We start from the raw sequence: 27,701 nt of genomic DNA on the forward strand, positions 1-27,701 counted from the left end.
TTTCATAACATTAATATTTATTGCTTTATATGAATACTGTATTGAAAGCCCAAGCATTCAGTTTACACACAGAAATTATACAATTATATACCGTTTCACAATGGCAGTGAGCACTCATTACAATCTACAAAAAATCTACTTTACAGAAATTTAAAAATTCTAAATATCAAAAAGGTACAGTTGAAGAAACAGGTATAAATTTGGCAGCCAGTAATTGTGACTGGGAGGTTGCAGCTTGCATGTCTTTAAATATGGGAACTGGAAAACATTGAGTTTAAAGCAGTAGTTTGTGCTTTGAGCTGGTTTGAAAAAAATGTAACACTGGCTGTCAAAGTAGCATGTTCAAAAATATTTAGTTCACTTCCAAAATGTTATACAAATCGTGGTGATTTCTCTGCACCCCTACCCCTCGTAGCTCAGGAACATGACCTGGGTCACATCTCCATCCTTCCCATCCAGTGGTGTGATCAGCCCGATGCCACCTGCAAACCTTGGAGGAACTCTGACACTTCTCTACAATATTCACAAGCTCCAAGAAGCACTCAAAAAGGCAAATACCTGCTCATTTCTTCCAAGGTATTTTATTTTCAAACATTTCTTCTACAAAAGTTTAAGCTAATGTTTTGATTACAACGTTCTCAACATAAAGCACATTTTCTCATAAATAAATGAACTCCTTTCACTCAGGCACCTCAGAAGTATACAAAAATGTTGTCATTGGAACAGTTCTCTTGGAATGTGTTTACTCTGGTGTTTTCAACAATGTTAGTATTTTCAGGGTTTCATATGGGCCAGATTTCATGTGTTTTGTTTTTCCAGAGGCAAAGCAAAGTGCCTTGAGAGGTGAACTCAGTCTTTTCCTATAGAAAAAGTATTTGCTGTATTTATCTTTTATAGAAACAGAAAAATATACCCTTTCCCCCTTAGAACAGCGAGGGTACACGGAGGTGTGCATGCTGTGTGGAGATGTGTGTGAGAAATGGAACACATTTGAAACACACAACAGAAGGTTTCTTGGTGTGTATTTAAATAAAAATCCGGAAACCAGCCTGAAACCCCGAATTTCACATGTCAAATGTTGAAACTGTAACCAAAATATGAAGTAACTGCTAGAGCTGTCAGAAAAAGACAAGACAAAAAGCTTTCTTGCTTACATACAACTAGGTGTGGTGATCTCCAAAAAAGTTGTCAAAATTATAATTACCTTCCAGTTTAAAAACTTTTATTCTAAATAAAAAAAACTATACACAAACCACTGATTTGACCAAACGAAAGTTCAGCGGTAAGCAGGACCTGAAGGAGCTGGTATTCACAGTTCTTATCATGTACAACTCTTTCAAGGTTCAATCCATGGAGAAGTTTATTTTACAACCTGCTTCTTTTTGTAAAACTAAAGGTCCACTTTATTACATAAAATTATTTATACAGTGTAAAACCGGAGCCTTATGGAAAATACTGCCTCTAAGTTTATTTAAATTAGTCTTGCTCCATAGGTTCATCTGCAGCTTCTGTGGCCTCATCACTGTTTTCCATCGGGGTCTCTGAGGAGTTTTCTGGAGTTTCACTAGCATAGGACCCCAGCTCTTCTGTGTCACTGCAGTCAGCTCCAGTGGTGGCAGATGCACTGGTGTCACTGTCAGCCGAGTGTAAATCCTTCTCTGCCCGTGGCTGCTCAGACTCCTCCATCTGACTGCTCTCCTCAGAGCTCTCTTCAGCCACACTCGAGGAGTCACTGTCTTTGTCTTGATCTTTTCTGTCTGCACCAACGTTCCTGGGAGACATGAAGGACTCTAGGAACAAAAAGTACAGTGTTACCAAGGGATTTTTCCAACATACCTTGATCATGCTACTTTCCACTCCAAGCTATGCTGAGCAAAACCTGCACTGCACAGCCAATGAGAGGACAAACAGACAAACCCCAATTTTATTAGAAGAGGTAAAGAGTCAGAGCCAGCTTTGTCAGGATATCTGAACTACACCAACATACAAAAAAAAAAAAAAGTTGTTTTATTTAACAGGTAGCTTCACTTAATTAAGTGTCAGTGAATAAAGACAAAGTTTAAGTAACTTTTTCTGGCTTTGCCACACCCTCCACTTGCTGTCAGAATCAGTTTTTTGGAAATTATGAAACCATGGCTGTTTCAGGTGTACAGCCATCATGATCTACAGGAACATTGTACAAATACATGAGCCACAAAAATAGTTCAAAGGAAACTTTGAAGAATATGTAAAAAATAGATTAGTCTCTTAACTGCAGTTTACTTTTTTTAACTTATGTACAGAGCCCGCCCTACAGTGAGATAATTTCTGCTGTTCTAATAAGATGTGGAGATGTTATTGCTCAGTCTCCTCAGTGGATGAACATAAATTTGTATCTGTATTTAAATAAATTCCATAATTAATGAAGACAGTCAAACAGAACTGTGACCTATCCCTGTTCTGGAGAAAGGATGAGAACACCTGATGATAGCCTAACATGGGGATTCTTGAATTCTTGATCAAATTCATGACCTCTGAAGATTTTAAGTACCCCTGTGTAAGTTTCAAATTGAGTGTAGGACCAAGGGAAAAGAAATCACAGAATTGCTAAATTATGTAAAATTGAAGTATGAACAAGCAGCTCTTCTTTAAGCACAGCTGGAGACCTTCAGCAATCCCACAGCACTGGTCTCCAGCAAAGAAAATCTCAACTCCTTGGAAGTAAAAGAAGACCGTGAAATCTGAAATACCTTCCTCCTCTTCCTCTGTACAGTGCTGTCTGGCACAGGAAGCATCTTTTTCTTTATCCTGAGATGTAGAGGATGCTTCTGTCTCTTCCCCCATGCCTGAAGAGACTTCACTGGAGGCAGTTTGGTTTGGTGCATCTCTGGCTTCCCCTTCCTTGTCAAATTTAAGTCTTTTTACCTCATGTCCTTCTGCTTCTGCAGGATCATCCTCAGAGTGCTTATTTTTCACCGGGCTGCTCTGAGCACCTTCTGCTTCAGATGCTGGTGATTCACTACAAGCAACAAAACCAGATGTAGCTTTTATTAAAGACAAACATTCTGTATCTTGTCACACTTTAAGAAAAAAGTAGCAACTCCTTTGATTTAAACACATTAAGTGGTAACAACAGAATTTGCTCCACTTACTACATAACAAAACCTCAAAGTCATCACTCCTGATTTAAGACTCTATTATGGATCCCTCAGAGGGTCAGTCTTTTTAAAACTATTTTTAAAACATAAATAAAATCATGAGCTTCAGACACACTCCTCCTGACAAACCTGTGTTTCTTCTCCTCTGTTTGCTGCAAGCTGGGCTCTTTATGCTCTGTGCTGTCTGGCAAACCGTTGGTTGTCATGGGAGCTGACAACGAAACCTTCGTCCGACTCACGGGTCTGGGGGTCCCAGGGCCATTTACATTCGATCTTGAAAAATAATAATCAAAAGTTAATCCAGCCTTTCAGCTAAGTCATTTGTTCCTACTTGGCAGAAAGCAGTTATACCCTTCCTTTAAAAGATAACAGAACTAAACAAATAGATGAAGGGCTTTGCTGTTTTATATTGAACAAAACGTTCCTCACCTGCAATGTGCAGACTTTATAACCAAATTTACATAACAAAAAAAAATCTTCACAATGAGGTTAGAGAGATCAAAATACAGAGTACATGGCACACATGCTCATGCTTCCTCTATCCCCATTCCCAGTATTCCATGTCACACCTCATTTTAAGGGTGCTTATTCCCAGAACTCCACTGCTTTGAGCCAGTAGAAGTGAATCCCTGGAGCTAAACTCACCTGTCAGAGTACCCTGGTGAATTCCCGGGGAACATAACACCATTCATCCGATTTAAACTACTGGAATTATTTTTCCTAACAAACAAAACAACAACAAAATATTATGAATAACAGAACTTTAAATCACTTCAAGCTTGTTTGCACAGAATTTCCCAAACTCAATCTTACAAAGCCCCCACTGTCAGTCCCCAAAGGCTTTTTATTTATTCCCCAATTATTACACTTGCAGGCACCATCTCTGCTGCTGACTGAACTGCTGATAACAAAAAATGAATTCTGCATGTCTGGCTTTTAGATACAACTACTGACAGCAAGAGAGAGACATCAGACACACACATGCATCCTCCCTGTTACTAACACAAGCTTGAAGTTTCATGGAAAAGGGGATTATACTCACTCTGAAGATGGATATACACAGCTGACAACCATGACATTCTGTAATATACAAACAACAAACACATCAGGAGTTCAGAAATAGAAGCTTCAGCTCTTGACAACATCCCAGAACTTTTAAGAGTTACAGGATTTTGGTCCTATCTGTTAAAATACCTCTGCTCCCTCTTACAAGGTCAGCCATAATTACACTAAAATTCAGGATTTTATTAAGTTTGTTACTGTCCAGCACATTAAGCCTCAGTCCTGAGTGGCTGTAATTTCTAACTGAGGGATCTCTGAAGAACAGAGTATTCAGAAATGCTGAAGCATCCTATTGTGGAATATTCTCAAAGTCTCTCCCTGGCTTCTGAAAGATCCCACGTTCTGACACAAGCTATAAAATGCCAGGTAAGACACCTGTGTGCTCATCTGAAGGCACACTCTGCTACACCACAGGATTTAAACACTGAAACAAAAGACACTGGAGGGAAGGGGCCTCCCTTCTTCACCTCTGGATCTACTCTGAAACCAAATGTGGGAGGCAATTCCTGATCAAAAGATTCAGGGTATTTCATCTTATAATTTCTAACTAGGACTCCATACAAAAACTGCCACCCTCCACAAACTATTGCACAGTGATTGGGAAACACAGCAGCTGCAGCCCTGAGATTAACTTTTGTCTGCAGTTATTTTAAAACTCCTTTTTGTTGCTGAGAGGTACGAAACAAACTCAGACACTTGAGAGCAGCCATGAGGTGTACTCTGGCTCTGAGCCCCAAGGAAAGCAGCAGACCTTTGGGAGCAATTGGGAAGTTATTAAGTGGTGGCTGTGACTGTGGAGCTGTGTGCTTTCTCAGAGAAATACATACCTTTTCCACACCTCTTAGGAATTTGTCTGTTCCTGTGTAATTCCTCCTAGGATCTGTCAGCAACTCACAGAGTCGCTGGATAGTGAAGGGGATGCTGCAATGAAATAGATTTGTAACAATTTAATTTTATTTTAGTAAGTACAACTGTTAGGAAGCAACAACATTATCACTTTCTCCCTCTTACTGAGAAGGTGGAACAAAACCAGTACTGAAATTTGTTACCATGAGCAATACTGGGTGGCACCTTAAGGCTTTATTTTCCCCTGTCTCATACAAAGCTGTTTCCTGTGCTCACCACCACAAAAAACAAGTTGAATCCTAAATGCATCACCCCACAATTCACAGGATTCATTAAAACAATGAAAAGGAAATCAGATCATCAACAGTAAACTTTCTGACTGTACTATTCCAATACACAGAACAGAAATTCTAAGGGATTCAAAACAAATTTGAGTCATACACACTAGAGCTAAAGAAGTCTCAACTTGTAGTTTATTTCAGGTTTTACAGAACACAGTTACAGAAAAAGCAGTAAATGTTGGAATTAGTAGAACCATTATACTTCAGCTGTTACAAATAATCTATTTTGCTACAACTGGACAATATACTCATCTATCAAGGAACAGATCAGGAAAAATAAGTAATAATAATAAGTGATGCATAAGCCTACAGGAATCACAAACACATTTTTGATTTTGACAATTCTGCACTCAGTTTCATGCCTGGTGAAATGAGAAACTGACCCTTCAGACAAGCAACACTTTGCAAACAATTCCCAGTTACCAGAGGTGTCACACACTTTCAACCCAAGTTCAGTGTCACATTTTAACAAATGTCTGTCAAAAATATTTCAGTAAAATTATGAAGCACCATGCATTTTTATAGTTAACTGTTGGAAGTTGAAGCCATAAACATTTAAAAAGTTATCTAAGAAAATATCTGACAGAATACAATATTTATGAGCCATTTTGTGGTTGGGAATACAATTGATCAAATCCAGAGCAGCACCAGTCCAGACTGACATGTAGGTGTGTGTATATCCCTATACTGTAAATTTTTGTCCAAATTCCACATTTATTATTTTCTGAGGAAGTCAGTACATGGCATTTCCAGCCTGTGTCATGAGCTAACACAGCATGGATCTCCAGCTTGCTCATTAGCTAAAAAGCCACATTAGAGATGCCCAGACCTCCACAAGCTCAGTGCAAAGAGGTCAGCACAGCTCCAATTCATCATCCCACGTGACACTTTAACTAGAAGCCAGTGGTACTCAGACAGTGACTAAGTATCAACAATTTAATTATGTTTTCCAGAACTGCCTGTACATTATGTTACTGAGGAAGTCCTAATCCTCAAAAACCAGAAAAACCACAGGAACAAGTGTTCCTTCTAATTCAGTTTATTACATGAAGGCTCTTAAGCTTGCCAATAGTTCTGGCATTATTAATCTCCCTTCCCTTACTCTTCATTGGTCAACCAGCCATCTTTGACACCCAAATTCTTCATAAGATCACCAAGCTTAAGAAGAGACCTTAAAGATCAAGTCCATACTCACAATATTCAGATTCTGCACAATGCCTTCTTTTAAGTCACGAAGAATTTACTCAATCTGCTAATTTTTCCATATAGATAAAATATTAAATTGATCTTACTATTTCTTGTGATGGTCATTTTGGTTTTGGGTTGGAAATTCCTAATTGAAGAAATTTTGCTATTTTGAAAATAGAATAGACAATCCATTCAAAAATCCATTTATTCAACAGAAACAAAAACACACATATTTTTAAATAATTCTCCATCAGCCAGATCTGTAAGACATCCTGGGGAATCAGTACCTGACTAATTTGGGTTGAGCTGTACTTTTAACTGGTCCCCTGGAAAGCTGTGACATGAAGTGTTTTGGAATATCAATGCAATCCTAATTCCCCAAGTATGACAGAAAATTCAAGAAATGTGCAGCCTGCAACTAACTCCAGAAGGAAAAGCTGTAAAGCTGTGGTTTTTGGTGTTTTTTTCCTCTCAGTAATAACAAGTTAAAATGAAAAAGGAAAAGCCAGCTCATTTCCCTCCGAATTCTTTCCAGCAAAGTGAACTTCATGCATTGAGCAGCAGATGGCAGCCGGTGTCACACAATCACCCCTCTGCACAGAACTCCTCCAACATTTACAAATGCTTTTAGTTGAAAAAACCCAAAGTTAATTTCACCTCAGAAACTCCTTCTGGTGAAAAAAATGATTGTTTTAAAATAGTTCAACAAGGTGATTTTAAAACAAGCAATTTAAATTGGTGTAAATCTATAAAGGAACACCAATGTAAAGTTTGTGAGCAGCATGAGAACTGATTGTAAATACTCAGAAATTGAATTAGCTCAGTACATGAGCTGCATGAATAGTCCTGATCTGTCTACTTAAGGTAACCACTTAAAATTCCATACCAACACACTCAAAACTGCACTTCCAGCACTACAGTCCAGAGTGAATTACCAACCAAATATTCATTTGGACAGGATTGAAGAGGGATCTGTGAACATTATTTATAACAGCTATATGAAATTGTAGCCAAAAAAACTCTAAAAAAAACCTCTAAAAAAAAAAAAAACCCCAAAAAAACCCCACCCAAAAATGACATTTGAATTATTATCTATTTTATTCATGCTGTGAAAACTTCTCTGTCATCAAAGATCCCACAAAAAAACTCTAAAAAAAACCTCTAAAAAAAAAAAAAACCCCACAAAAAAACCAAAAAACACCCAAAAATGACATTTGAATTATGATCTATTTTATTCATGCTGTGAAAACTTCTCTGTCATCAAAGATCCCAAATAACTTGGAACTTCCTTGTTTCACTAACAAAGGACAGAAGTTCCTACTCCAAAGCAATTGTAAGAGACTCATAAAGTGAATCTGGCTCTGAAGACACCATGTCAAGTAAGATACAGACAGGTTAAAACAGCCAGTTTGTGGTTTCTTCAAAAAGCATTTCAGCTAGAAAGACCCCAAAACAGGGGTCATTCTTAATGTGTTACTTCTTCGACTCAAATTAAAAGTTTTTGCAAATTTGCTACTCGGAATGAACTCTTTCCCGCTCTCTTAAACACTAATAAAAATGTCCCAATAATAAAGTCACACCAAGTAGGTTCTTTGTCTGCCTGGTACCCAAAATGACACCCACAGCTCTAAAGCAGCCTGGATATACAAATCACACAACCCAAAACCTGCTGCTGCTATTTTTTGGACAGATCTCCACACATTCAGCTTTTCCAATCACATCCTCCCTGTGGGGGTTACAGGATTTACTAAATGAACCACTCTGCAATCCCAGCTCCTGAAACATCCCCAGGCATTATTTCCTTTAAGGTAACTAATGGATGCAGTTTGCTTCCTCAAAGCCTGGGAGTGTCACTGCAAAGTCTGAGGAAGCTGAGCACCCTGAAGTGTTACAGCAAAGGATGAAAATAGCACAGGCACAGCCTAAGCTCCAGACTCGTCATCCAGAGGTTTGTTCAGTGCACTTGGGAACAAGAGCAGATAACAGCAGCCCATTCATTAGCTGTCCCTGGGAGAACATTACCCATTTTGTGGCCAACGAAGCATGAACAAAAAGCTGGGGGAGGCGGGAGAGAGGCAGACTTGAGCATAAAGGATAGGTTTGTTTTTAAATTCCTGCAGTGAAGCAGCCCGGTATAAATATTGGGGAGCTGAGAACAAGCTGAATTTCACATTCTTAGAAGTCTCCTACATGAGAGCATTTGTGGGGGGAAGAGAAGATCTGACTTAGACTCCTAAACTGCAAATAAATGAAATAGCATGGAACAATGACATTATAAATACAGCATCAAATACAAGACTAAGGACATGTCAGCAGTACCTCTGAACCTGAAATTTCAGAGTATCAGCAGGCAAGATTTGGAACTCAACAAGCTGAGAAAAATGCTGAAAGTAGTCTCTTAAGCACTAAGCACCACAAGCACAGTGACTCAGCTTATGGCTATGTAAGTATGTAATCCAGTTTAACAACAAAAATACTACATAAGCTAGTAAAAAGGACACACCAAATAAGACAAAAACATCAGGAGCTTTATTTGAAAGGAAACAAAAACTTCCAAAATTAGGAAACCAGGAAAGGGCACAGATACATTTCAATCTAGGACACTGTCAGCAACAGATCAAACACCCCATGTCCTTCATCAGTATCACTTCAGCTATAAATTTGAATCTGGCATAATTTAGTAATTCCAGCCCAGGTACACCTTTGCCTCCTGGTCACACCCTGTTTCTCACAGCGTGATTTCTTCAAAAGCCAGTGAACTGCCACAAAACAATCAGGAACTGAACACCAAAAGGCAGACTTCTTTTCAGTTGGTATTTGAAAATGTACTAAAAGAAATCTGACTTTACTGTCTATTTCATCTCTTAAATGCACACAGTAATATGATACTTGTTTGAACTGTACTGTTTAAAAACTACATATTGGAAAAACAAAGTGAGTGACAGCACAGCATGTCACATGTCACACTTTTCATTCAGTGACACAATCATGAAGTTCAGAAACTACTGTAATGTATTTCCAAAGTACACATTTGCTTTGCTCATCTATTCGAAGAAGCAAAATGAACAGTCACAGAGACAGGACAAACTACTATGTTAAAAGCAGGGGAAATATATTTGTTATCCTGATTTTAAAAAACAAAGGATACATACCCATTAAATCCAGTGACAATTTTCAGAATTCTTTCTTTCATCTCTTCAAAGGGAATATATTCCACATTTGGATTGGGGGGCCCTCTTGGTTCAGGAGCTGAGGTTCTGAAATCATCCATGACTTTCTCCAGTTTGAAAATAAAATAACCTTTAAACTGAGACCACTGAACCCTGCATAAAACACAAGCATTGAAATATAGGCAAGTTAGTCCTAAACCCAAAGAACAGCAGTGTAAGTTTATGTTTGCATAACAACGTTCACCCTGGTATGCCAGTCCTGAGATAAACGAGGCAAGTGATGCAGTGCTCTTTTCCTTCCTGAATTTAAAGCACGGTAACTATTTCAACAATTACACTGGAACAAAGGAACACAAATCAACTGCCACTAACAGCAGGGGAAGCCATTTCCTTAAAGAACCAATATCCACTGACAAGGCAAACCCAAATGTGAAATATACACTGTCTATACAATGTCAAGGGAGCCTACAGTTTTCACTGAGCTCATAAGAGGTGGAAGGGAAAACAAACTAACCAACCCAAAACCACAAAAACCCACACCAAAAAAATCCACCACACCAAAACACAAAGGGTTTCAAGTTTGGAATCCATAGAGCAACTATACACAGCATTATCTGTTCCCCTCACAAAACCTTACCAAAGGCCTTTTGTAATTCCACACACCTTAAAAACATTTCATGGTACCTCTTTTTCTCAAAAAGGCAAGTATTTTCTGTATCACAGTTGGCACTTGCTGACAAATAACTGAGCAAAACAACTCTGACTCCCAATAAACATTCCCACAGCAGTAAGCTTTTAAGGTGGTTCCTCCTGCCTTACAGCTTCAAGTCTCATCATTTATCAAATTCTAGATTTTGAAATTTCTTCAAGCAAACAAGTCCCTCTCGCTGGGTACAACAGACAAGTGCTGAGACAGCCCCTCCCCACCCATGGCAGCCACAGGAGACATCCAGGACTCCCCTGGGATCAGCACAGGGAGCCACGTGAAAGCACCAACTGATTTAGTTCAGGATCGATTTGTTTCCATTCCTGATGCAGGAGCTTGCACAGCTCCAGCACGGAGAAAAAGAAGAAACAGGGAGTAACAAACCAACAATAAAGAAAGAGAGAAAATGATCTTTGACATTTATCTGTAACACACGTGATCTGGCAGGAGCAGGCTCAAACCAAACAAGTGTAAAATGTGAGCCCCTGGACAGCCCTTCAGCTCCTGCTCAAAGCAATATTAAACTATACAGAGAACTTTTTAGCCAAAGGCTCCATCTCTGCAGGCTGCCTTTGGCAGCCCTGCCTATTTCTGACCCCACACAGCAGCTGCCCTTCTGTGGGGCTGACCCAGCCATGTGTGCTGTGAACCACATGTGGTGATGTTTGTTTCTCCAGCACCACCAAATCCCAATCCATGGGCCCAGGAAGCTCCATCAGCCTGCTTGCACCACAAAAGCAGGGCCACCTCATCTTTGCCCTAATTTTCTCCTTTGTCTCAAAGAAATAATTACGAGATGAAAAGGGGGGAAACACAGCTCAGGTTTATCTACAGAGATCCAAACAAAGCCCCGTCTTTCACTAGGAATGATACATTTTGCAAGAATAGGGGAATTCCAAAGAGGAAAGCAAACCTCTGTTTTCCTTAACAAGAAACCTTTAGGTACCTCACAACAGGAGGGATCACAAGACTTAGTGAATAATAATACAAATTAATAAATCAGTAAACATCAAGGTCCCAAAAGGGAATGGTATGGATTAAAGAACACTACTGAGTCTAGCTGGATTGTCTCCAATCAGCATTCTACACCCAAAGCAGAACACTATAATGTTCCAATGTACAGTTTCAGGCATTACTACTGCAAATGCTAAATTAAAAAGCTGTACAACTCTGCAGTGTTACCACCATGAAACCAAAGTGTCAGTAACAAATCACACATTTAATACATAAACAAACCACAACCACAGTAAATAACCCCATGACAGTGTGGGATTGCTCCCCACAGAGCATCCCAGGAGCTTTACTTGCCTCATGAAAGCGGATTCCACTAGTACTCTAAACATTCTTTGACAACCCCATTTGGATGTATTTCCACACTTTAAAACTTGAGTTGTTCTTTGTTTTCATTGTTATTTATTTCTTGCTAAATAATAACACTTATCTTTTCACAGACTATTAACCCATCAGTTTTGAAATAAATCAACATGAGGTTTAAAATGGCAATCTACTGCCTGAAAGCAGCACCCACCAGCTCCTTTACAATGCTGAAACTACAGAAAACAAAGATTGTATCAAGAAGTCACGAAAACTATCACTTGGATTTTAAACTACAGATTTTAATTAGCATTTCTCCCGTTATAAAAAAAGTTAAGAACTTACATCTGTAACACACTGAACTACTGACACAGAACCTGCATTCCAAACCACCTGCTAAAAGGCTGTTGGCCAGGTAACACAGGACAGGTTACACACAGGGGCAGCAGGGTTTGAGGATAAACTCATCCTGCAGTCACAGGGTGACCACAGCTAGCCCAGAGAGAGTAACAGCAGCCCAAATCAGCCCAGCAAGCTGCTGCTAGAGGCTGTGTAACCACAGCAGAAGGGGCTCAGCACAGCCTTGCTCAGACATTCACTGTGTTTCCCCAGCAGTTTTTCCCAGCACTGCTGGATTCCCTGCTGCTCTGGCTGCAGTAGCAGCAGCAGGAAAGCTGAACTGCTCAAAGGCCACTGTTACACTCGAGCAGTCTCAGACAGAGCAGCAATTCAGACAATAAACACAGCTGTCCTGTGCATCTCCTGACATCAGTGTTGTTAAAATAATGAACTCATTTCTGACCAAAAGAACCAAAATTATTTCTGCAGGGACAGTGAGATTGTCTCAGTTCCCATTTACTTAGTGGAAGTGATCAGAAGTGAGTGTCACAAGAGCCAAGTCACCTTTCCTGTTTTGCCAGTCTATGAAAATGACACGTACAAGTTGGCATCAGCTGAACTTTACAAACTCGTGTGTCTCATCCATAGAGAAAACCAGTTCCTTCATAACAATGGGTCGAGCTGCTTGGCAGTACAAAATTAAGATTAGAAGTCACATATCCTGCTAGCTATCAAAGCAATCTTTATCTACACCTCCAGAAATTTTAAGTTAGCCCCATTCATGGAAAGACTGGTTGCTTAGAAATACAGACAACAGAAGAGACAAACAAATGCCAAATATCTGTTTTCTAGGAAAAGAAAAATATTCCACATGTATCATAAGCTTCCTGAGAAAGACTTCTATTTTCCCTGCTTTGTTACACAATGTGAGAACCCAAAACCAAGAGAAAAGTTTGGCAATACCTTCCTTAGTTGGATCAAGAGCCAAATAGAAGCAAAAGAAATTTTTTCTACTGTCTGCTTTATGCACAAGCCCATTAAGTTTTATACACTGGAAAATAACTGACAAACAAAACAAGTTCCGTAAGAATAACAAATTTAAGAAATTCCATGGAGAAAATACTGTTCATACTTTTTTTTCAGAGCAGGCTTGTTTATAAATACTTGCTCTTCCTACTCAGCACTGCACATAATCAGCCTTTTCTTCCAAATCATGCTCTTCCTGTCCACTACACTAGCTTGGGAATTTGTATCAGCAACTTCGAGAGCTTTTACAGCCACTGAAAGAAAAAAGTTACTGAGAACACTGCATGATCTGAAACACCACCTTCAAAAATAATACTTTAAAAATGAGCTGATCCCAAAATGTTTTGGTTCAGTGTACTTCCATTTCAGAGAATGATGCCTTTGTAGTTATATACATTTTCTGTACTTGAAGGCACCTTTCACTACACTATCTGGGTCACCCTGTGTAAATGTACCTGTACAAAGAGCTCTCCTGGGCTAATGAGCCTGGAGTTCCACACATGCTCCAAATAATTTAGGAAAAAATGTCAGCTTATCATGAGAGTCCTTTGCTTCCGTGCCACCAGCTCCTGCACCATCCTCTCCTTTATCAAGCTAAATGATTTGCTCTGGCATACAAAAAATCAAGAGGAAGAAACTGATTTCAAGTAAAAAGCACCTATCAAGAAAAAAAAAAAGTCAAGGGCAAAGGAATGGCTGAAGAGGAACAATCAATCACAGCACTGCAGAACTACAGCTTGTATCCACATAGACACCACCCATTTCAAATTTTTCCAGGACAGACACAAAAGCTGGTAGTTTAACTCAAAAATTTAACTGTTTTTTAAAAAGCACCTTTAAAAGTCAAGCAACAAATGAGAGCATGGAAGCTCACAGAGTCCAAGAAATTCAGTCTTTCTATCTTATTTAAATATTTTATACATGCTAATAATGTGCCTCAAGGTATGACAAGATGTTTAACCCCCTAATATTGCACCCCAGTGCAGTCCCTGACCTTGCAATTTCATTGACCATTAGACACATAAGAGAAAAATGGATGGAAAGTATTTCAGTGCTTGAAGACACTCAGCTGTGTTTTCAAAGTCAATCAGGAAAGGATACAGCACCTGACCAAACAGCCAATCCTACAAGTAACATCAGCAAGTTTTGAGAAGATTTATATATAATTAGAGAGACAAGGTGACAAAAGGGAAGGGTGAGGGAAGACATGAGACATGAAATGAGCCAGTAGGGATTAAATTAAATGACAGACTATGCAAAAAAAAATCGCTAATAAAATGATTTTTTTTCAAAAAATCACACACATAACAAAACCCCAGAATGGGATCAAAATTAGTAGGTGAAGACAAGAAACTTAAACTCTAAGAGGAAAGCCACAAAGGAGGGATGGGGAACTCCACAGTCAGAACAGTGCAACACTGAGTCACTGAGAGTTGATGAAGCAGCAAAAATATCTCCACTGCACAGGGGAGAAGAATAATAAAAAACAACAATAAAAAAAAGAGAGGTTAATTTAGAAACAATCTAACACTGCCAGAGCAGAGTCATGGAAGAACACAATCCTAAATAGCTCTGTTCTCTAATAAAAGCAATCAATCTATTTCACACCTGTACTTGAATTACATGATTTGCTCTTGGAACTAATCCATTACTACAGATCAACAGAATTTGCCAAGCAACATAACCAAGTTTAGAAATGCACCAGTTCTACTTGAACAGCATCCTCAGCAGGGAACAGACCCCCTCAGACAGAAAGCAGGGCAAAATCTGATGCAATGCTTTGATTTCAAAGAATTAGTAGCAGAAAGTTGCTTGCAAGGAATGACTGTGTCTCTGCTAACAGGATTTGCATAGGATTCATCCTTCCAAACATGCATATCCAAACAAAATTGCATTTTACATGGAAATAATCTAATCATATCATTCCCAGAGTGTAAAAGGCATCCCCCCTTTCCCTTATCTCTTGCTTATGCAAAATGTTTGTCCTGGAGAAACTGTGAAAGCAGTTTTCTCTCTTACCACAATGGTTATTGGGGAGGAGAAGCAGCTCAATATCTGCACTCTTGTGTGTCAGAGAATTAACTGGTATTTTCTTCTGAGCATTGGACAAGTTTTTACACTTGATTCTTTTGCCACTTGTTACAGTCACTTTGGGAGATAAGATGTCAAAGAGAAGAGTAAAAAGCCTGATATATTTAACGAAGTTGTTTGGGCAAGACCTGACAAAGATAAAAATCCCTACTATTTTTAAGGGAAAACTATCCATGTTGAACAAATCCTGTGGTTCCCTCACACATATTTAGCACTGCAAGGCTTTGCTGTAACAGTGCACCCCAACACCAGCACACGACTTGGACACGAGGTGGAGGCTGGGCTGCCAAGCCCCCAGGAGTGCAGAAGACAACTCCACTGATTTACTCCTCTCCCTTTTAACAACTGACATAAAACATCAGACATAGCCCTGGGGGAGAGCATATGGCTCATCCACTTTAGACAAACTCTACAGATTTTAAGGTTCAAACTCCAGTAAGACCTACTGAAGCAAAGCAGGACAAAACCTAAAATTGACTGAAGAACTGGAGGAAGAATTCAGAGTGCCTGAAACAGCCTTAACTCCTGAAATGAAAGTAGTGCAATTATTCCATAAATCTTTCTGGAATTGCCTTACAGATTAGAGATTTAATTAAGAAAAACATTATATTGAAGAGATGTTAAGCTTCCAGAGACCCAGCTATGTACTTAAAACATGAAGAGTCCCAGGAGTCCTGGTGGGATGTCTGTCTTCAGATTTCACAGTGTTTAAGTTCATTACAAAATTACTTGATTTAAATTTTAAGAGGATGCCATCTGTTTTGGAGAGATGCTGAATACCACACAGAACATAAAATGAAACCAAAGTACATCTACTATTGATTCTGTTCATTGAACAGGCCATAAAAGAAATATCAAAACTTAATAAAAGGAAATACTTCCCTCTCCACACTTCTCCCACTACTGGCTCTCTGACAAGCAGAAATTTAAAACAAACAAACAAACAAACAAAAAACCACCACAAAACAAAAATACCCCCACCAAATTAGTATATTTAGGAGCAAGCATTTTATGTCCAGCTAAACTGATTTTAAGGCAATGTCCTCAGAACACACAAGGAAAGAACCAGAGGACAATCTCAGAGGGAGTCACATAACATGGAACAAGAGATGTCAGTCACTGGTATTACCTTTGCCCCACCGTTTTTGCTGACTTACACAATGCTCTCACAGAGACCTGCTAGTAGGAAACAGGTGTTTGGAAGTAACTTGCCAACTTCAGTAACTGTTTCTTTTCTTTTGTGCCTTGTTCTAGAGCTCATAGGAGATGGAGATACACTCTAAGAAACAGTAATTTCCCCAGGCTGTCAAAGGCAAAGTTAAAGTTTCATCCGAAACAAGTTAATTCCTTTTCTATTCTGGTCAATCAATGGGATCTCCAGAACTATGTGGAAAGTGAAAAGGCAGAGAAAACGAAATGCACTCAGCAATCACATAGTCAATTCAAACCCCTGGCCAGGCAGCCTGCTCTTGCACAGCCTTGATGCAGGGCCCGTGTCTGCCACCAGGGAGCACGGAACCCAGGGCAGGCATGAGGAGCCCCGGCGGGGCTCCTTCCCCCAGGCTGTGCAAAGAGCAGCGGCGGGCAGGCAGCGCCGGGAGCCTGCCAGGGGCTGCCCGTCCTGCCCCCCTCCCTCGGAGCAGCAGCCAGGGATCCTCTCCAGCAGCCCAGGGAACCCACGGAGGGCAGGCCGGTGCAGAATGAGACTGAGGCCACTCCCAGCTCTTCCATCGGGTGTCTCTGTTCTACTCCCTCCACCTTTTCTGCCATGGTTTTGTATGTTTTGTATCACTTTATCCACCACATCTAAATTTGAGATCTATTCAGTGGCTATAACCTAGGATACCGGGACATACACAGTTATATGGAAGGGGTGCACAAGTTAAAAATTTTAAGAACTGCCCATAAAACACAATTCCCATCATTTTCAGACCAGCAAATGAAAAAACCCAAACCTGTTGCCATTTCACATGTTAGCTTTCATACAGGAATTACTATTTCATTATTTATGGTATAAACAGACTGCTTCTTAAACAGATGTGCTTTCAACTTTTTCATAAAATACCCCTGAAAATTTCTGGGATGAAAAGCTGCAGCACTGAACTCCCAGTAGCAGGGAGATGAGGCGTGCTGAGGTTCCCACAGGGATCCCACCCCAGTGCAGAGCAGGAAGGTGCTGGCCCAACACACACTCAACCTTGTCCTTTGTCTACACCAGAAGGGGCAAGCCTGCTCTGCTGCTCCCACGCGTTCCTGTGATCCCACACACAGGGAGGTGAGGCACATCACTGATCTAACCACAAAATTAATGCTGCAGATAAGGCTGAGTAAGATGTGTGATGTGACTAGTAGGGAGCTAAGCCATTTCTTTAAGCAGCAGCACTCATTTATCAGGTAGAAGAACATATTTCACCTAATTCCACTCTTGTGTCAAATATTCTTTGTATTTTAAACCTATTTTTCTATTTGTCCTGCTTTATTTTAACTGTATTTTGATGCAATTCATTTTAGTGTCATGATTTTGCAGGCTGCTGCTATTTTCACCATTCACACAGTGCAGATTAACACGGGAAATTCCAAACAATGACAACAGATTTACACAGGAAAATCCCCTGCACACCAGTGGACACTGGCTTCTCACATGCTTCTGGCAAGCAGACAAACACCTCAACCTAAGATCAAATCAAAGCCTTAAGCAAGTGCTAGATCCTTTCTGAGTGTTTCTAAACGAGCAATCCATTTAAACGTTGAGGTGCTCCAGGTAGGGTGAATTTCCTGGAACACTGTGCCTTGCTGCAGTGTGCTCCTGCTGGGAAAACACTGGCAAAGCACTCGTCCTGGGGGAGCGTCCTGTTCCCTTTCGCCTGATAACTCGTGTAAAATTAAACACTCACATTTTATCTTCAGCAGGGTTTTACCTCATGTTACCTTTCGCTTTAATTAAAAATATATTGAAGAGTTCAAAGGAGGAAAACTGGTATTTCCCACAAGCACAGGAGGTGTTTTTCCATTTTCACTAGCTGATTGTTGTCAGCCTAAATCCAGTCTCTGCTCTCCTTGGGAGCACAATGAACTCATTCCAGAACCAGGGAAACTGTCAGATATTAGAACTACAACTACTTCAGTAGTGAGAGTGTTCACCTCTGCTGCTTGCAAATGACTACTGCTCTTGCCAGGAACAACAAAGATTAAGACTTAGTTATGGAAACATGCAGCTGAAGAAGACATTAAAGCACTATCTGTAATCATCAAGGGACTAATTCTAATCTCTGCTGATAAATATTCAGCTGACTCTAACAGAATATAGCTGTCCCACAGAACAGAAACAAAATTTTGGTCCAAAATTTTCTAGGAAGTACATTTGTGAATACAGCATCTAAACCCAAACTCGAGTACCTTTCATTTTCTTTTATTTTAAAGTCAAAAACTGACCACAGAACAAAAAAGATCATAACATTCTTCATTCAAAAACTATCTTCCTTATAGCAGAGTAGAAAGCAATACAGGGCACCAATGTTGCTTCAGGTATCCCTGGTTTGCCCAGAATAACCAAATGCACACAAGAACTGCTGCAGCTCCTCTGGCCAGTGTGGCTGTCACTGATAGAAGAGCTGCTCACCTCAAGGAGCTGCAGGCCACACTGACATAATATGAGCAGATGTTTACTGTATCAAGCAATAAAGCTGGGAAATCAGATTAGGAAAATGCACCCTGTGCAACAGAGATCCCTGTCTTGGATCTCTGTTGTAGTGAGTCCTGTGCCTGCCACCTTATGCAGTGTCCCAAAAACCCACAGGCCTCCCTCAGGTCTCACTGTTCTACTGGGGTCAAGGAAATTGCACTTGTTACTGACTCTTCCCAAACCAGAAACAAAAGCTACCCAATTAATTGGCTTCTCCACGAGGCAGTTCAGCTGACACATGCTAAGCTTGGGATGACAAGGTGCACCCTACCTCACTGACCTAATCCACAGGCATTAGGTGATTGTGCATCCTCACACTCAACTGCCACTTCCAAGCCAAGCATCACCAGGTATTGCCATCATGGAAATTTTGTCATTGTCTTCAAGTAGCTTTGTTTCTAAAGCTGAGACCTGACAGACATGCATCAGCTTTGTGGAAAAGCAGCATCAGTATGGTTTATCCATAAAAAAAAGGTGATAATCCACCTTCCCCAAGTCAACCAGACTGCTTTGTACCCCTCCTTCCTGCCTTGTTCCTTCCTCACAGTGCTATCAGGCACAAACCTTGCCAAAAGCTTCAGACAGGAAGAGGGATTAGGGCTCACCAATTACAAAGTCAAAATGGAAAAACATCCTTACCACTGAGAAGTTAATATAGAGTGAACAATACCCAAATGCCTGGGAAAGTCCTGCAGGTGAAATACCAACAAGCACAGCCCCCACAGAACAGAGATTTGAGGCCCACTGGAAAATATCAGAGGTCACACTGAGGCAGCCACTACAGCAATGTCACTGAAAGGTGAAGGTACAAACCAAGAGAAACCCTGAGGGTGACAACAAATCCTATCAAGCAAGGCAGAGAAGTGAGTTTGAGGAGAAGGATGAGCACAGAATACAAGTAAAAGTGATCATCAGAAACACATGCAAGTGCATTAACTACCAGAGAATGCATGGTGGGGAGGTTTTCTGTGCAAAGTGCCATGGACTGGCTGCCAAAAAGATTATCAGGAAATGTGCTTACAAGAACGAACTGTGTATAGCAACAGGGAAGGAAGCCACACTAACACTGCAAATCTGAAAGTGCAAAGAGCTACATTTGTGATTAAAACAATCCAATCACCCCAAAAACCTCAGTGCTGCAATCAGAGCTTGCTTTTTGCCTTTCCTCACACGTGTGTTCCACAGAGAGCCTAATGTTTATTAGGCTCAGTTCATCACACACATTTTATAATGGCAGTTGAAGTCTGACCTTTATACTGTAAACTCCACTCCCAATAGATATGAAGTGGCAGCACTTAAAATAAAACACTACAACAGTGTGTGTTTCCCAAAGCAGCAAGTGATTTCATTGATACCACCACTGATTGCTCTCAAGTACTGCAGCTACACAATTCACACATACAGAAATTGTTTATAATAGAGGTAAAAGAGCAAGGAAGCTAAATTAGTGTTGAGAAAGGTACATCAGCAGGCTTCTTGACCAAAGATTCCTCTCCTTTCAAGATGTCAGTGGATTATGAAACAGAAAACTGTCAGTGGAATGGGAATTAGTATGGGGTAATTCCATATGCTGAATGGAATGGAGTTAGTGAGGAATAATAGTGGACAACAATGCAAGCAAGTTTACTTACATCTATTGCTTTGCTGAGAACATGGAAATGGAACAGGCTTATAACTATCAAAGCACACAGAAACTGCTTTCAGAAAAAATATGATCATGCTTATTACAGCAGAAACTTGAGACTTATTTCATATTTTTAAAAAATCATAAGGAATTACATTCCCCAAATAGGCATTAAGATTTCCAGAAGGTAAGTTGTCTCCAAATCAGAAAAAATGTTAGAACACACATGTCGAGCAAGACAACTGCTTGTTGAATAAAAGCAGAGAACATAGTTAAGGGGAAAAAAAGATTTAAATTTAAGCATGTGAAATAAGCCAGAGAACATATGGCTAAAAAAAACCTATACATTTGTAACAAGAGAAAGGATATTACACAAGCCTTTACAGTACATAGTTAAAACACTTAAACTGAGATGCAAACTTGTTCTTGTAGGAATTCATGGCTACTGTATCTTCATTTATCTCTCCTACAAGCAAACAAAGTATTTCATTGCCATAACAAACTAATAGGAAAGTTAAACTGATTCAAAAAAGCTTAAAAGTGTAATAAAAAAAGAGAACATATGGCAAAAAAAACCTATACATTTGTAACAAGAGAAAGGATATTACACAAGCCTTTACAGTACATAGTTAAAACACTTAAACTGAGATGCAAACTTGTTCTTGTAGGAATTCATGGCTACTGTATCTTCATTTATCTCTCCTACAGCAAACAAACTATTTCATTGCCATAACAAACAGTAGGAAAGTTAAACTGATTCAAAAAAGCTTAAAAGTGTAATAAAAAAAAAGTTCACTGCTACATAAAGTACATGAAACAGCATCAAAAGGTCAAAAGTATTTTTGCCATTATCTTTGGTGGAACTGCAGTTATGTAACTTACATTTACAGTTATGTAATTTACCAAAGGCAAATCATCGCTGATCCACCTGACTGCCTGCCGAGGAGGGAGGACCAGAGAACGCTGTAGCTCAACCTGAGCAAGGCACAGCAGCCCTGGCAAAGCTGCGGCCACGGTGCAGCCCAGGCTCCATCCACTGCAATGCCGGGATCCAAAGTCCAACCACACCCAGTTACAAACGCCGCTGCTGAGCCCACAGCAGGGCACCCCCTGGGCTGGCCCGGGGGCAGCTGAGCCCTGCCAGCCTGGCACTGCCAGCCCGGCCCGGCACTGCCAGCCCGGCACTGCCAGCTGAGCCCTGCCAGCCCGGCACTGCCAGCCCGGCCCTGCCAGCCCTGCACTGAGGGCTGGCCCGGGGGCAGCCGAGCCCTACCAGCCCGGCCCTGCCGGCCCCGCACTGCCAGCCCAGCCCGGCACTGCCAGCCCGGCACTGCCAGCCCGGCACTGCCAGCCCCGCACTGCCAGCCCAGCCCCGCACTGCCAGCCCGGCACTGCCAGCCCCGCACTGCCAGCCCAGCCCGGCCCTGCCAGCCCCGCACTGCCAGCCCTGCCGGCCCAGCACTGCCAGCCCCGCACTGCCAGCCCCGCACTGCCAGCCATGCCGTGACCAAGCCGCTGGGGGAAGCTGAGGCAGCACGGCTGCCTCGGAACACAGGCTCTGCTGGTGGAATCCAGCTGCTGACTTCCACCAGGGAAGGGCTACCTGCAGCCAGGGAGATGGAAACAGGTTCCTTTCTCAGAGGCACTGGGCCCAGGGGGCTCCAAGGGAAACGCTCTTCCCAGTGCACATGGTTAAGCAGTGCAACAGGGAGCCAAACTGAGGCTGTGGAATTGCCACGACTGGAGATTTTCAGAAATGCTGCACAAAGCCCTGATCAATTTTATTCAACTTTAGAATTAGCTCTCCTTGAGCACAGGGTCTGCCTGGATCACCTCCACAAGTCGCTTCCAACTACTCTATGAAGACAGCACTGATGTCCAGATTTGCCCTACAATCACATAAATTAAACCTGACTCAAGAAGCTCTGCAAAACCCACTTGTGTTGGCCCTCCAGGAAACATGTGAAGAAACAACTTCTGTTTTCAGGCTCAGATGAGGTTCAAATCAACATTTCAGAGCTTCCAAAAGAATTTCACTACAGGAAGAAATAAAACCAGAATGTATTTTAATGGCTGTTTAAGCTGCACTAAGGGGAGCAGCCAGTGTAACTGCATCACGTCCTGGGCAGTGTTCTCTACTTAGGCCTAGAAGGATTTTACAATTAATCACTTCTGCCTACGAACTGTACTGCTCCAGATTTTGGTATTTCACTACTTTCTGGATTCCTTCACTGGCAGTAAGCTTCTGTATTATACTTTCCACTACAGTAAGCCATTAAAACTGCACTTTATAGGCTCCTTGCCCCAGGGCAGGAGCAAGGAAATGCATAAAAAACCAACATAAAATTTTTGATTGCTTTAGTTTTCAAAGTTTTATTTTCCACTTTAGAAAAATCTAGTTTTCCTTTCCAGTCCAACACATTAGATTTTCTTGGTGAAGTACCTAAATAAATGGTTTTAAAACATTTTTGTTATTGAAGGGGCAGAGTGACTCTAAACCCAAGAGAATTTCTTAAGAGGTAAGGGAAAGCATTTTAAATACAGGACACAAGATCACAATTGATAAGTGATCTTCATAACTATTTTTAACAATTCTTCAGAAACAAGAAAAAATGTCACTGTTGCATTTTACTTCTAGTACTGCAATGCTCTGATTTCTATCCCATCTCTTAAAGCTCTTTCTACTTCAGAAAAAATAGATAAGTGGATTTCTTACAAAAAAAGGACAGAAAAACTCACCCTGTTTCTAGAGGTCTTTCAGATACAGCTAAGTACTAGGACTAACAGATTTCCTCCCTCTTCACTTTGCTCAGTGTTGCAAGTCACACTGATCTGTTACAAACTGGAGACAAGGAGGTTATAACAAACTTGCCTGACTGCACTTGGTCTCACAAAGGAAATTCCACGTTAGTATCTCAGTAAAAAGTCAGGTTAATTGAGGAGTATGCTACTCCTCTGAAAAGAAAAAAAAAATCCTAAATTCAAGACAACTTTAAAAAGGTTGAACAACAAACTTTATAATATATTTCACCTAAGGCTAAGTCTTACCATGGCAACTGTTAAGAAACAAAAATATTTCACAGTAGCCAAGCAATCAGACTTTTGCTTCTGTCACCTCTCATAAAGGAAGTTTAGACTGGCTTCTGTAAATGTAGGCCATAATCTCACCAGCAATTAAGTGAATGGTTAACTTTGCACAAGAGGAAAACTTCAAAAAGATGAAATGAATGCACATCATTGTATGATCAGGATTTTACTGCACAGCAGTGATAACACACCTAAGCTTACAGTGATAACAGAACCAAAATTAGCAATGTTTTTGTTCCACACCTCCCTTGTAAGTGAAAAGGACCTCTAATTACAACAAAGATACTAAGAGCCCTACAGCTGCAGTGGTGGCTTTACCACCTCTCACCCTTTGTTCCTCCCCTTCACCACCTCTCCAGCTGCACTGCAGTTGGAAGTACCAGCTACCAGGACAGAACACGTGGATCAATGAACTGAGCCTTGTCCTAAAGAGCCAGGACCGTGACAAGTTCCTGCCCCACGTTCCTACAGAGCTGCAGAAGCAGCTCAACAGCCCAAGTGGAACAGTGACCCAGAGGCTGAACCAGGCAAGGCTGCTGCCAGAGAAATCCCAGGAAGATCAGAGCCTCACCTAAACCTGCACCTACCTGTTCCCAGCTCGCTCAGGTGAATAAGCACTTTGGAACAAGTGGGGGCAGGGAGGCGCCCAGCGACCTTCCCTGAGCCTGTGCTTTCCATCTCCTGGGTGAGCTGCGTGCGATCAAGCTTTGAGGAGAACCCAAAAAGTCACTTTCATTTACTTCATTACTACCTTTCCAAACTAATTTTACTGAGTCACCAAGATCTGCTGCAACTGTGTCTGGAAACATATGGAGGATGAGAGCATTTACCCCAGGATACAGACTGCAGTTTATCCTCTAAAAATCAGTATTCATGACGAAGTTAAAAAGCTGAAAGAACCCCCATGAAGACCATGTAACTCTCCTAGAACTAACAACTGAACATAAAAGTATTTCACATTTCACTTGTCCTGGTTTGCCTCAGTACTTTTTGTTTGTTACATTAGGAACAGGCTGTGACTAAGATCCATTGTTGTTCAATAATCAAGTCTGCAAACCATGGGTGTAATTACCCCTGACTAAACCATCCTCACTGCTTGTTTTTTTTAAGCTATACTCTGAACTTTGTAAAAATCCTAACAAATGTCATGGCAAACTAGTATTTTATCTTAAGTATCTACTGGTTCAGATTCTATTACACAAAGTTCTTTTCACATAAGTGAAAATAAAGACTATCTAGTGCATTTTAAATCTGCATGTATTTGGTAGGTCTGCCTATTCCAGAATACTTGTACTTGTCAAGCTGTACCAGCTTAAAAGTACATTAAGTTCTTAAAAAGCACGTTAGTGATCTTCATGTGAGTGATTCCCAGGAGATTTTAGTTTTAATTTTTTTACTCATTTCTTCCCTGATATTTTCGTACATAACACATCAGTGAACACACAAACATGTCTGATGAACAAATACAGACTTTGGTAGATAATCTGAAGCAAATTTGGCATTACAAAACAATATTTCCATGCCTATCTCCAGATAATATTATGCACTTCTGATGTTCAGACTCAACACCTTTCAAAAAACTATTTAATGCAACTGAAAGGTTTAAGAAGGCTGAAAGAGCTACAGACCTCAAAAAAACCAAGAAGAAAACTCTGGAAACATAGAAGGCAGGATCTGTATATCAGATTACAGACCCCAGTTCAGGTTGAAGTTTGTAAAAACAAAAATAATAAAAATAAACCTAGATTTCTTGAATGAAAATAAAATCAGAGAGGAAATAATTTTTCCAAGAACTTGCCCCTATAGAATCACTTTTTAAAAATTACTTTGGAATATAAATGATAGTGGCAGAAACAGTAAAAACAACCTGAAGAAATATCTCAGAATGGGAAAAATATTTTAACCACATTTTAGTATGGGCTTACAGTGGTGTGTTTTTTCTGTATTATAAGCACTACACCAAAACATGAAGCATTAGAGCTGTGTATGTCTGCTGAGCATGAGCCTTCTATTCAAAGAGCAAAGTACATTTCAGAACTTGTTTTTCTTTCTAAACCATTAATCCAAGCAGCACTAGCAAGCTACCAAAAAAAAAAGAAAACCACCAAAACCTACAAAACCTCTTACAAGTTCGCGGGACTCCAGAAACTCAAACAAAGCCCCTGCGGTCACTGGTTGATCACAAAACACTCGCAAAAGCAAATCTCCCCTGCCGCAGCCGTAGCCTGGCACTAGGCCTCAAAAACAAGGAGACAGCCTGGGCGCCAGAAAGTGAGCCACAATACAGCAGCGCAGCCGGGGAAGCCTTTCCCCTTCCTGCCAAATAGCGAGCCGCAAGGAAGTCGGCAGCAGCGATCCCTGGAAGGAGCGCGGCTCCCTCCGCTGCCGCCCGGGAAAGCCGCCGGGAAAGCGGCACGGAAAGGGCGGCACGAGGGAAGCTCCCGCCGAGCTGAGAAACCACGGCAGCTCCGAGCGGCTGCCACACGGCCCGGCCGTGAAAGCGCCTCCGGATCGCGTCCCCTCACACAGACACGACCACAGCATGGGTACAGAGCTCAGAAAGAAACAATGTGAGCGGCCGATAGCTTTAGGTAAATAACACAATGAGATACTGCAAACACGGTTATACAACAGCGTACAGCAGGCATTGCAACAGCAGCTGAACTCGCCGCTTACAAACCTGAATATCTCTTAAAAAATCCAGGGAAAGCAACAGGTTTTTTATTGTGCTGAGCAGGATCAGTGAGACCTGACAGACACCCCAGAGCAAAGCCTATATGAGAAGTCTCCTCTCCTTAGACCAAACTATCAGCAAACTAAATTAATCCACACAAAATTAAACAGGAACTAAGGAAAGCTGATTCAGCTCACTGAAGCGACCTACAGGCAAAAAAAGAACCCTGGTAGAATCTCACTGACGTAAAATGCAAGAATTGTTTTAAGTCACAACTGAGGACCACCAAAACAGTCACACTTACATCGTCTCTCCAGTCTTAGCAACATGACAAAGAAACTGATCCAGTATTGGACACACTTCCTTCTTTCCTCTCTTCTCAAAATCTGTTGGCATGAAAACGACACAAAAAGAATGGTAAAAGAAGACGGGACAGAACAAAAATTCACAATAATTAGCGATTTGTTTGAACTATCAGTACAGCTCCCACACAAACAATGTTGTGCTCTCACAATGCTCCGGCTGTTCCCATGAACTCCACCAGCTTCCCAGCCCTGGGAAACACTTATTATTTTTTCCTGCGGAGAAACCGCACGCAGCCGAGTAGCAAAAGTTGATTTGCAACTTCTTCTGAGCAGCTACGGCACAGAAATAAGACCGATTTCCTCAAGCTGAGCCCAGAACAGAGAGGGCTGGGGAGGGAGAAGGGGACAGGTCCGGGCTGGGCCGGGATGCGAGGGAAGGGGCCGGGATGCGGGGGAGGAATGGGGGAGAAGCGGCGGCCAGACCGGGGAGTCCAGGGCGGCAGCCGGGGAGACCCGAGAGCCGCCGATCCCCCGCACGCAGCCCCAAGGGTCGTTGGGTAGGGAGACCGGGGGCTCTGCCCTCCACTTCCCCACAAGGACCCCCGGGCTCTCCCCACTCCGCGGGACCCCCCTCCAGCGAGCGGCCCCCTCCCCACAGCGCGGGGACCCGTCGCCCTCAGCGAGGGGCGCTCCCCCCCACAGGGTCTGAGGGACCTCAGTCTTCCCCTCCGCGCGGCGACACCGCTCCCCCAGCCCCCGCCGCCAGCCTCGCCGCCACCTTTCAGCGCCTCCTGCAGCCTCTCGACGTCCATGATCCGCCCGGGCGATTCCCCCGCGGCTCCGCGCGGCTCCCCCGCCCCAGTCCCGCGCAGACCGGGCCGCGCTCACAGCAAGACCCCGCGCTCAGCGACGCTCCAACATGGCGCCCGCGCCGTGCCCGTGCGCGGCCCCGCGGCCCCGCCCGCCGAGGGCGGAGCCACGGGGCGGAGCCAATGGGCGGTCCCGCGGCGGGGGCGGGGTTAACGGGGGTCCCGCGGCAGGGGGCGGGGCCAGCAGCCGTGAGGGAGGGGCGGGAAAAGCGGCGGGAAAGGCTCGGCCGCAGCGTCTGA

The 27,701-nt window shown here is 41.9% G+C and overlaps 1 protein-coding gene across 1 annotated transcript; it reads right to left on the minus strand.

The window, feature by feature from the left end:
* On the minus strand, positions 1-27,547 carry PPP4R2 (protein phosphatase 4 regulatory subunit 2). Its single transcript, XM_041425583.1, has 9 exons — positions 27,371-27,547; positions 26,592-26,673; positions 9,727-9,897; positions 5,027-5,120; positions 4,180-4,217; positions 3,783-3,857; positions 3,267-3,410; positions 2,730-2,998; positions 1-1,790 (listed from the first exon to the last, which is right to left on the minus strand). Exons 1-9 carry the CDS (start codon positions 27,402-27,404, stop codon positions 1,477-1,479), a joined length of 1,221 nt encoding a protein of 406 aa, XP_041281517.1. The 5' UTR covers positions 27,405-27,547; the 3' UTR covers positions 1-1,476.
* Positions 27,548-27,701: the final 154 nt, after the last annotated feature.

This window comes from Onychostruthus taczanowskii, unplaced genomic scaffold (assembly GCF_017590055.1).
Source record: "Onychostruthus taczanowskii isolate IOZ18803 unplaced genomic scaffold, ASM1759005v1 scaffold9, whole genome shotgun sequence".
NCBI classification, from domain to species: Eukaryota; Metazoa; Chordata; class Aves; order Passeriformes; family Passeridae; genus Onychostruthus; species Onychostruthus taczanowskii.